Below are 11,431 nucleotides of genomic sequence, written 5' to 3' on the forward strand. Positions count from 1 at the left end.
ACTGGGAATGATGAAGAGATGTTTGATGTATTCAAGCAGTTAATGAAGGAAGAGTTTGATAGATAGATCTTAGCAAGATGAAGTATTTCCTGGGCATAGAAGTAACTCAAAATGTAGAGGGGATTTTCATCTGTCAAAAGAAATATGGTAGAGAGGTGCTGGAACAATTTGGCATGGAGAAAAGTAACCATGTGACAAATCCAATGGTACCAAGATGCAAACTTTTGAAGGATGAAGATGGGAAGGCAATAGATGCATCTTTCTACAAGCAAATGTAGGAAGTTTGATGTACCTCACCGCAACCAGACCAGACTTGATGTTTGCAGTATGCTTGGTCAGCAGATATGTGGAGAGACCTACAGGAATGCATCTAGCTGCAGTAAAAAGGATTTTCAGGTACTTGAGAGGTATAATTGATTTTGGGATCATATATAGAAGAGGAAATGAGGCTACTCTGATAGCTTACTTGGATAGTGACTATGCAGGAGATGTAAATGACAGGAGAAGTACCTTAGGGTATGTCTTTGTGCTTGGATCAGGTGCAGTATCCTGGTCTTCTAAGAAGCAACCGGTGGTGACTTTGTCAACCACAGAAGCTGAGTTTATAGCAGCAGCTTCCTATGCTTGTTAAAGTGTCTGGCTTAGGAGAATTTTGGAACAACTTGACCATCCTCAACTGAAGCCTACAACTGTATATTGTGATAACAACTCAACCATTAAATTGTCCAAAAACCCCGTGTTGCATGGTAGGAGCAAACACATTGATGTGAGATTTCATTTTCTCAGAGACCTCAGTAAAGATGAAGTTATCAAATTAGTTCAGTGCAGTTCCCAAGAGCATATCTCTGATATTATGACAAAGCCTCTGAAGTTAGAATCATTCTCTAACTTTAGAAGCAGATTGGGGATGATAAAGTTGTATGATTAAACTGAATTACTTGTTGAAAATTCAGTTTAAGGGAGGATATGTTAGAGTTAGTTTCTAATTGATTTGTTAAGCTGTGAATCAGTCAATAACTAATTCTGTTATGGTTAGTTATTGGCTTTGTGTTAGTTGTTGTATGTCTATAAAGCCTATATAAAGGCTCATTAATGAAAATGATGGATAAGAGAGATTTCCAGCTAAACGTGTGTTTCCAGCCTCTTAAACAATTTACTAGATACCTAACACCCAATACACCCTAAACAAAGCGGGATATGGCTTTCACCCAACCAACAACATGCAGGTCATGATTGCCCCTAACCCATTTTTGGTGGGCTAAGATAGGATAGGTTGGCCTGCTTTGCTACCTTTATTCATGTTCATATAAGAAACAAATGAGAGTATTTTTCTTCTAATTATAAGAAATATGCATTTCTTTGAAATGTATTAATTGTTAATTTTCTTTATGCCTTTAATTTATTGTGAAGTCTATTACTGATACATTTGTTCATCTCCTACAAAAGTGAATGCATTTATTGAGTATTAATAATATCAGTCATACTAATTGGTTGAAAATTATTTCTTAAATTACAAATAGTTTCATTAATTATAACTATCACTTAAATCATTTAATTCAATGGTCTTTTTGCAATAAATTTAAATCTATGTCATTATTAATTAAGATTAATTAATTTGATTATTTTTATTGATTTTGATGAATTAAATATTTATTTTTTATGTATAGAACTAGATAAAGTATTAAATATTTAGGTAAATGCTAAGAGTACTAATTAAGGAATAAAAATTAAAAAAAATCATTAAAAATGATATTAATGCACATCTACTATGATTTTCAGTATACACTCAATGTAAATTTCAATAATAAAAAATTTCTATTTTAAAATTTTAAAATCCTTTCCTCACTCTTCTAAATCTCCTAGGTGTTTGTTTTAGGATAAATTTTTTAGTTCCAAGAATATAGAAGAAAATTTATCCCGTGTTTATTACATAGTAATAAAATAATTAATTATGGGAATACTTTGTTTATGGGTAAATCATAATTTCACCTTCAAGTAATATTTAATCCCAATAGAAGGATATAAAATATTTATTTTTGTGGGAGAAAAATCACTCTTGGTGAGTAAAAATACGCATATACTTTCCTTACTAACTATTTCACTATTCTCTTAATGTTTTCCTTCCTTCTTGTACGTTTTTTCTGAATAAAATATAATCATGGGATTGTGATGGTTTGTAGTGACATTTTTTTGGCATTGTTATTTTGGGACTTTTGAGTGGATTGTTATATTTGTACATACTTTGAACACAATTGTATATTTTTTTAACAAACTCTATTAATAAGAATATTTTAGTAATTATTGCATAAAAAAATTCCTAATCATTTTTAATAGATAACCAAACACATTTTTATAATATATCCAAGAATAATATTCATGTTTATTTCAAGTACTAAAAAAATATTCGTGAAACAAATGTTGCTTAATATCGAAGAGGAAAAAAAATAGATGAGAGAAATTTTGTATTCCTCCATTATGTCTCATCTCCTCCCAATTTAACCGAATAGCATAAGTTTAAAAAATAAAATATTTTCCTCTCTCCTATCTCTTTCCAACTAAATACTCTATTTTTTTAGGTTAAACTAAAGGTGTTGGCTATGGTGGGAAAGTAAATTTTCTTGTCTATAGTGCACAAAAAATAACGACCTTTAGATTGATCTCATCCATAGTATTATGGTGCATCCTCCACACCTTATGACCACCTCTCTTCATTTACCCTGTAGTTGACCACCATCATCCCCTCCTCCAGCCATGAGTACCACCTACCTCCTATGCGTGCTACCACCTCTACCACAACACAAATCTTACTGTCAACCTAGATGCCACCAAAATTGTGCTACGATGTCACCTCTGACCCCGACAATGTCATGTGACCCAACTAGGCCCATGCACCCATGATCATCTCTGACCTTGTACCATCGCGCGCCATGTGCGCGCTCCAACACCACCGTATGCTACACTGCCAAACACAACTCGACTAGCAACAACTCCTCTTATCGCCCTCTTCTCTGGCTGTTAATGTAATATCCCTAATTGTCGACTTCTCGATGGCTCACACACTATGACACTTCACTCAACATCCTTGTTGGTCATAACTCTCTACTGGTCAAAATCTTCAGTAGGTAGTCCTTTTCAAGACCTCAAAAATTAGTTTTACCTACTTCTATGATCAATGACTATTCCCACAAACTAACATGAAACTTTTTAACGTACTTTGTCCTCACTCACACACTTTTTGAGAAATTTTCCAGAAGGTCACCCATCCCATAACTACTCCAAGCCAAACATGCTTAACTGTGAAGTTCTTATGTAATAAGCTACCAAAAAGTAGATGCGTATTGTTAATATAGGTAGTACCAATTAATTCCTTTAGGTCATCCTCAACTGTACAATCTAATACCTGCACAACCTCTAGATCCCTCTCTTCCCGATGTGATTCGTCGGAGTGTTACAGTTAACGACATCCACATAAGCACCAAACTTTGTTGTTCAAATCTGGAAACCCAAAAAAACAAATATGGAACCCACTTGTTACTTTTTGTTGTTGTTCTCGTCTATAAATGAGCACACCAAGTGTAGGGGCTATGTTGTTGATTATGTGTTTTGAGAGGTGTTAGGTGGTGTGGTGCTTCGCGTTAGGTGTGGATGATATTGGAGAAGCTTGATTCAATGTTCTCGAGGATCATGATGGTGGCACAAACAAAGTCTAGTGTGCATAGACCGTGGCTAATGACAGAGTAGTTGAGAAGAAGAAAATTGATAATAAAGTGTGAAAAATGCATTATTGTGAAACAAGATCAATCTAAAGATCAATATTTTTTGTGCACCACACAAAAAAAAATACTTTTCCACCGTAGTTTTTGCCTAAACTAATTACTATGTTTTTTTTAGGTTAAACTAAATACTATGTTAAAGACACTCGTTGAATAAAAAAAGAAATAAAAAAAAGACTAGTTTGTAAGAAGCGATATCTGTCACAGTCACATACGATAGGAGTCATTTCTTTGATAATATTCTATTTTATTTTATCTCTTACTATTATTTATCTTAGCCTACAAAAACTGAATTTTTTTTACACACGTGAATTCCATTCGGACAAGGGTAGCATAAAGTGGCACGTGCGATCAAGTGTGTCTGGGTTGCCAGGTGTAAGGTGGCGAAGGAGGGGCCGTTGGTGTTGAAACAAACTCACTCACCGTTAAAAAGTTTCCACACTTTTCTCCTTTCTCTATTCTTCTCTTCTCTTCGCTTCCAAAACCCTAATCAATCCTTCTTTTCAGGTCAGTCACTCAACCACTCCATTCCTCAATCTTCTTCTTCATTCCATTTTTCTTTTCTTTCTCAATTTTCAAATTCATAATAATCATAATTATAATTATAATCACAATTACAATTTTCCGTTGTTTTCTTTGATCCCTTCGATCCGCACTCGAAAATTTTGATTTGGATGCGTGCGTGCGTGCAGGTTTGGGTTCGCGAAGGGTTTTGATTTTTCGGCGGCGGAAAATCTTGGTAAAATTCGTCTTCTTAACCAAAAAAAAGAAAGGTTTTCTTCTTTAAAGTTGGAGGGTTGGGTCTGATGAGAATTGTTAGGGGAATGCAGAGATCGCTTTGCGAGGAATACTACTGCTGCTGCAACAAAGATTTGTTCTTCCAAGGGATTGGCATCACTGCGCCCAAAGCCAGAACCCGCGACAAACTAATGGTCCAAACCCTCTGAAAATTCATCCAAAATTAGGGTTTGCGTTGCGTTACGGTGCGAATTGAAATGACTCGCGTTTTGGTTCAGAGGGGTTCTTCCGGTGGTGGTTCTTCGTCGAACCCGAACCGCAGTGGTGGTGGTGGTGGGTCTTCTTCTAATTCCTCGGTGCGAGCGGAGCCGCAGGTTCCGGTTTTGCCGGAGAATAGTGACGAGGTTGTTGTTGTGTCGGATGAGGTTTTGGAGAGTGGTGATAAGGGGAAGAGTGAGGAGGGTGTTCATTTTGAGCAGGGTGATGGGTCGTGTGAAGATGACGTGGCTGCTGTTGTTGTTGAGAGTGATGTTAGGGAGGAGATTGTGAAGGGGTTGAGTGGGCTTAGAGTTGGTGAAAGAGTTGTTTCGGAGAGTGAGGGTTCGAGTGGGGATTCTTCTTCCCTCCTTGTTGGTGGTGGTTCGTGTCCCCCTCCACCTCCGGTGCCGCCTCCCAAGCCTTCCGTGACGGGGAACTTGAATTCGAGGAGGAGTGTGGCCGGGAGTTTGAATTCCGGCAGCGTCGGATCGTCGAGGAGGGCAGTTACGTGGCCGATTGTTTCGGCTAGGACTTCACCTGCTGGGTCTAGGCCGTCTTCTCCCAGGTCACATAATGAAAGTGAGGGGTACAACAGTGCTGATGAACAGAAGCCTTGCCTGGTTTCATCTTATGATGATTTTGTAAGTTGATCACGTGTCTTGATAAGTACATAAATGTTGCCTGTGTTTTGGATTTTTTTGTTGCTATGAGTCTTGGTATATGATTCTGTTTTTGGCAGTAATGTGTGAGTTGGTTCTAAGGAGAGATTACTAAGGAGTAAGGACTAAGAAATGTGTTAGATAATTTGGCCAATTCTTTGATGTTATAAGAGAATAACCATGTTAACTAAGAGACTATTTAAGTATCCCTTTAGCATTATTTTCCTTGTTATGGATACAGAGTAATTGAAATATCATGATGGCATATTTGTCAACTAGGTATATATCTTTTTAGAATATTGATATAGTAGTATTTCGTCCTAGTTATTGATACAAAGTAATTGAAATATCATGATGGCATATTTGTCAACTAGGTTTTTATCTTTTTAGAATATAGACATGCTACTGTCTCACAATTGGCTGATTATGTCACACAGGGATTGGGGGGATGTGTCTAATTTGTATAAAACACTTTTCATTATTGATCATTCATACTTTACATTTCTTATGCTGGAAACCCTATGTTGTGTTGTATCTTGATGCTTGCTTGTTCTTGTGCAATCTTGTATGTTAAGTTTCTCCATGTGAAGTCAAAGGTCCACCTTGATAATGCTATTCTGTTGCTTGACAGCCTACTGAGATTCCTTATGTCATGTATATATATAAAATATTAAAAATTCAAACTGATATTGACATCTATCGCAGGAAAGGGAGCGACAGTTCGAAATTGATATCAGAAGGGCAAAAGGTTATGAAGTCAAAAAAATGATGGAGGATGGAAATTGTCTATTCCGAGCTGTTGCAGATCAGGTGTATGGGGATTCTGAAGTGTATGATTTGATCAGACAGATGTGCATAGATTATATGGTATGATAATGTTGTATTAGTATTTATTTGTGTCAAATATCCATACTGTATCTGCTTACCGTAGAAGGTAAATCTCTGATTATTCTTTTTATCAGAAGCTGATGTAATTTCTATCGGTTTCACTGATCTTAACAAACAAATAGTGTTGATTTTTTGAAGGATTTAGTTCTCTTTAGCATTTGTATCTCTTGAAGAATTATTCATTTTTAACATATTAGGAAAGGGCCTACCATATATTTTTAAGGCTTTCAAAGTTTTAGAATATTGGATTTTAGGTTTCTTGTTTTAGGATGTATGTACTAATGGTTGGTTAATGGATTCAAGAAAGTCGTGCGACTTTTTTTCTTTATTTTTTTTTTCATTTTCCAGTGGCTAACACATGTATATTTGCACATACTGGTAGAATTTCCTTCAATTATCCTTTAACGTCCTGTTTTGTTGCTTTTAGATTTTATTTTTCTTGCTTTGTTTTTCATAAATATGTTGACTCTAATTCAATTGACAAATTGTTGGCTATTTGAATTAACTTTTTAATATAGTATGACATTTGTTATTTGTAAATCTTTTGGTGGTTCATCAGTATTTTGTGACTCTGCCTGGTGTTTTAAGTATGTACATTTAGCTGAATGTCGATACTTCCTTGATGTTTCTCATGCACATACATTGGTGCAGTTTTATTGAACTTCAGAGGATTAATGGTTTTACATTTCAGGAGCGAGAGAGAGATCACTTTTCTCAGTTTATAACTGAAGGCTTCACATCTTACTGCAAGAGAAAGAGAAGAGACAAGGTATGTGACAGTATAGTTGGCAGAAGTTATTTTTGTTGTTTCAAGGAAAAACTTGCAGTTATTGGGATTTTAGGTTTGTGTTTGGATATGATTACTTTATTTCTCTCCCTTTTCATTTGCTATTGATTGTGTGGAACTTTGTGGTGGAACTGGTCAGTTTTTATTTTTAATATATTTTTGGCAAATTATTTCTTAAACTGTTTAGAATTTTATACCATAACCATCAAAGCTGCATGCTTGTCAATAATGTGGATGTGGATTTGCCTTATAGAGGAATTGGAAAAAAAAAATCTTGCTCTTCCAGACAATATTTTCATAATTAAAGGAATTCTTATTATCCTTATCCTAATCCTTATTTAGTCAATTGAATTAGTGCCATAGTAGTGGGTTCTGAACATGTCTTTAGTGTTCAATTTATGAGCTTAACAGCTTGTAATTTTCTGCACTTATTCCTAGAAAGTAAGCTTGTCCATTATAGAATTATATATGAATGTACTTAGAAAAAAGGTCAAGTGTATTAATAGTTTGGTTATATTGTTTTAGTAGTATTTTCATTTGAAATAGTTCTTTTGACAAGTCCCTTCAGTCTCTTGGTGTTTTGGTATTTCTGTTTCTCATTTTGCAGATTAAATTATATATACTTATCTTTTTTTAACCTAGAAATTGTAGTTTCACATAAACTTGTACTTGTTGGGTTTATGACGTCGACAATCATAAAAGATGCTTAGAAATTGTTGCATTGGCTATTTTTTGTTGGATGGATGTATTAAAGGATGCTTGTAAATAGCCTCCGTCACGTTCTTGAAACATGGTTTGTTGTATTGAGTTGTCTCAAAGACTAGCAGTAGTCTCTCAAGTGTAGAGCTCAATCAGTTCATAGCATTGGCAATTGTGGAATTTATTGTTGTATGGATGTGTTAAAGGATGCATGGAAATAGCCTTTGTTGTGCTAGGCACCTGAAATATAGTTTTAGCTATGTTATATGGGGTTGTCTCAAAGACTGGAAGCCTATGTGCTCTGCCCAAATTTTAAGCCACCCTAAGCACTTAAGGAAAGGTAGTTGAAACATTAGTTATATCTTTTGTAAGTTGAAACATGGGAAGATGAAATTGCATTTATTGTTTATTCACTGTATGTGTAGCCTTCCTTTTTAACATTATTAGAAAATGCAGTTTGTCTGTTAGAATGTGTTTATAGCTGTTTTAAATTTCCAATTTAAGCAAAACTCGTGTTCATCCTTCTTGGCAGGTCTATGGAAATAATGTTGAGATCCAAGCCATGTGTGAAATGTATAATCGTCCAATTCACATATACTCCTACACCACAGGTGAGCCTCTGAAATTTTGATGGCTGTGAATCTGTGATTGTTTATGTGCTATTCAATAACATCAACTATGGATGCAGAACCTATCAATATCTTTCATGGAAGCTACAACACTGACATGCCACCAATACGATTGAGTTATCATCATGGGAATCATTACAACTCCCTTGTTGATCCACGGCGCTTGACAATTGGTGCTGGGCTTGGGTTCAGCAGTCTTCGTGGAGTAAGTACAATGCCTATTATTACTTAATTTGTTGTCATTCTCCTCCTGTGGTATGATTTTAACATTCTATACTCTAATGAAACATCAAGAGTTTAGGTTTATCTGCCAAACTTAAGATTGTACTCTGCAATTAACATTTATAGGAAACCTCAACAATTTTAGGGCTCAGAACTATGGAAGTTGTCACGTTAACTAATTGGTTTGCTAATAGTTGATGGCCCATTTGTGATTTATGATGCAGACAAATGTTGACAAAGATCAAGTCAAGGCTGCTATTAAAGCTCAACAAGACAAACAGATCAATAATGTAAGTATTTTAAATTGTTAGTGAGAATGACAGATTTTTAACTTCTTGATGATAACAATAATTTTTATCTTTTTGCTTTCAACAGGCACTGTTAGCCGAGGGTCGGTTTTACTCTGATCTCGAGCTCACAGAAAAGGAAATTGAACGCATGGTGATTGAAGTTTCTCGAGCTGAGTACCTTGCAGATAGTACATTTAAGCAACAGCTTGGAGACAGAGAGTCCTCTACCTCAAACGCAGAACCATCATCTTCTGGAGCAAGTGAGTCTTTTACTTTGACACCTTTATACAAGTTCTATTTCCCTAAAAACAGTTTGTTACACCCCCAAGGTTTAAGCAAGTGTTTTAGACCTGAACGTGTGAAATTAAGTAAAACTTTGTTCTCATTACTTTTTTATTTTGAGATATAGCTAACTATTTATGTGTTGATGAGAGCAGCCGGTTCATCTGGCACTGATCGCAAGACGGAACATGGGAAAGAGCATGGTTCTGATCTTAGTAGCGGTATGCAGATGTTACTATCAATGGGATTCAGTTACATGCAAGCGATTGAGGCTTACAGCATATTTGGGGACGATGTTGATTCCATGGTTTGTTACCTGTTAGAAACTGGCAGTAGCAGCAGACGTAAAGGCAAGGCCACTGAATGACATGCCATCAAGTCAAATAAATATCTAGTTTTTGAATTGCAACCAAATCAGTTAAATAAATGTATCAAGCTACTTACTCTGTAGTTCAATTTGGTATCTGGCATATTCATGACGGCTATAGAAAGAAAGAACTGAGCCACGATTCAACCTTATTTGGCTAATGAGCAGGTCGTTTTCTATTCAATCCATTTTTTTTTCCTGATGTTTTTAATCCAAGGCTGACCGTGAATGGATATTTAGAAAAATTAATTCTCTTTAAAATTAAGTTCCCATATGTTATTCATCTTTAAAACTGGATTTGTGTGTGCCCTGTTTCTTTAAAAATGAACTTTGTTAATGCCCGAAAGGGTTTTTCAATGAAACATTTTTCTTAATTTAAAGAGGGGGGGCTATTTATGGGACAAATTATACTGATATTTTTATCTTTATTTTCACTACAACTTGCTTCTTAATTTAAAAAGGACCGGAAGGAAGTAGTAACTAATGTTTGTGCTACTTGATAACGAGGATTTTCTTTTAGCTGCATTGATTACAAATTCGACTCATTTCGTCATTATTTATTTCTTTATTTTCATTTTGTATTCGTTTTTGTCTTTCATTACAAATATGTTTTTGTCTTTATCCGTTATTAAATTCTGCTTGTATCATGTGACATTTACATTAATTTATTGATTTTAGATATTAAATCTAGAAACTTGTGATAAGATATTTCTTATTTTTACTTTCAACTTATATTCCTCTTACTGAAATTGCAATATATATACTGTCTTACTTCTCCTTAAGCAATAACTCCTCGTGTCGAAATTGTATATCCAAAGTTTATGTTTAAAGTAAACTACTTCCCTTGAGTCTTCAATTAGAACTACATCATCCAAAAACTATGAAATTATGGATTATTTATATCTTCTTGGTAAGCGAGTCCAAGATTAGATTCAACAAAGACTTGATGGTGATGCATTCCTATCTCTACAAGGAAGTCCTTATTCTTGTTTCTTGAAGTTTTCACATTAGTAGTTATGCTTTTATAATGTATTGTATAGTCTGAATATAAGTCAAATAAACACCTTTCTTCTCTAAAGTCTTCAGAATTACTTCTCTTGATACTTGATTATAAGTTTATCCCAAGTCAATGAAAATCATATGTAGGTGTCTTTTTATTTTAACACCTTTCCATCAATATCTCTAAAAAATAAAAGACTTTTGTTGTAGACCTTCCTGACAAAAAAACTGAACTGATTGTTTACAATTCTTGTTTATTCTCTTAATTTATGCTCAATCACCTTTTCCCAAGATTTCATTGTGACTCAAGTTCTACATTCTAAATATAGGAACCACAGGATTCTTCCTCCATTCCTTTGACATTTTCTAAGATCTCAAAATTTCACTGAAAAACTTGATGAGCCAAATGAATCATTGTTCTCCAACAAGTTACCAAACTTATATAAGATATAGACCAAAAGACGGATTAAGGACTAAAAAAATAATTATTATTATATAAATGAAAATAAAGACAAAAATCATAAAATTTTAATTTATCTAATAAAAAAAATTACATAAGAGGGTGCATTTGCACATCCTCGAGTATACAAAAGTTCACCATTTTGTATATCATGTAAATAAAAATTCAAAAGCAAATGCAATGTAAATCAAATCTAATGCAAATGCAAATTTTGTTTGTCATAAAACCTATTTGACAAATTAGCAAGGAATGAAGCCAAGTTAGGGTGCATTTGCACACCCTTGGGACTATACATAGGTTTGTCACTACTGAACCAATAATTTTACTTCATTCGTTTTTTTAAGGGTCTCTTTTACCTTTTCTATCCGAATTCTACGGTA

General features: G+C 34.7%; 2 protein-coding genes across 2 annotated transcripts; both read left to right on the forward strand.

The window, feature by feature from the left end:
• The first annotated feature begins 286 nt into the window (after positions 1-286).
• LOC121173201 (secreted RxLR effector protein 161-like) lies at positions 287-631 on the forward strand. Its single transcript, XM_041007529.1, has one exon. It carries the CDS (start codon positions 287-289, stop codon positions 629-631), a length of 345 nt encoding a protein of 114 aa, XP_040863463.1.
• A 3,467-nt stretch (positions 632-4,098) lies between these two features.
• LOC100809162 (OVARIAN TUMOR DOMAIN-containing deubiquitinating enzyme 6) lies at positions 4,099-9,776 on the forward strand. The gene is made up of 10 exons (XM_003539790.3): positions 4,099-4,280; positions 4,466-4,512; positions 4,604-5,410; positions 6,134-6,295; positions 7,008-7,085; positions 8,335-8,413; positions 8,491-8,636; positions 8,878-8,943; positions 9,029-9,203; positions 9,381-9,776. The coding sequence occupies exons 3-10, from the start codon at positions 4,769-4,771 to the stop codon at positions 9,590-9,592; spliced, it is 1,560 nt and encodes a 519-aa protein (XP_003539838.1). The 5' UTR covers positions 4,099-4,280; positions 4,466-4,512; positions 4,604-4,768; the 3' UTR covers positions 9,593-9,776.
• The last annotated feature ends 1,655 nt before the right edge of the window (positions 9,777-11,431 follow it).

This window comes from Glycine max, chromosome 12 (assembly GCF_000004515.6).
Source record: "Glycine max cultivar Williams 82 chromosome 12, Glycine_max_v4.0, whole genome shotgun sequence".
NCBI classification, from domain to species: domain Eukaryota; kingdom Viridiplantae; phylum Streptophyta; class Magnoliopsida; order Fabales; family Fabaceae; genus Glycine; species Glycine max.

What these genes read in the sequence shown, in the direction of transcription:
- LOC121173201 (XM_041007529.1), top strand. Translation starts at nt 287, where the DNA reads ATGTACCTCACCGCAACCAGACCAGACTTGATGTTTGCAGTATGCTTG.
- LOC100809162 (XM_003539790.3), top strand. Translation starts at nt 4,769, where the DNA reads ATGACTCGCGTTTTGGTTCAGAGGGGTTCTTCCGGTGGTGGTTCTTCG. An exon ending in TTTCATCTTATGATGATTTT is followed by an intron (nt 5,411 to 6,133) that starts GTAAGTTGATCA and finishes CATCTATCGCAG; the next exon opens with GAAAGGGAGCGACAGTTCGA. An exon ending in CATATACTCCTACACCACAG is followed by an intron (nt 8,414 to 8,490) that starts GTGAGCCTCTGA and finishes CTATGGATGCAG; the next exon opens with AACCTATCAATATCTTTCAT.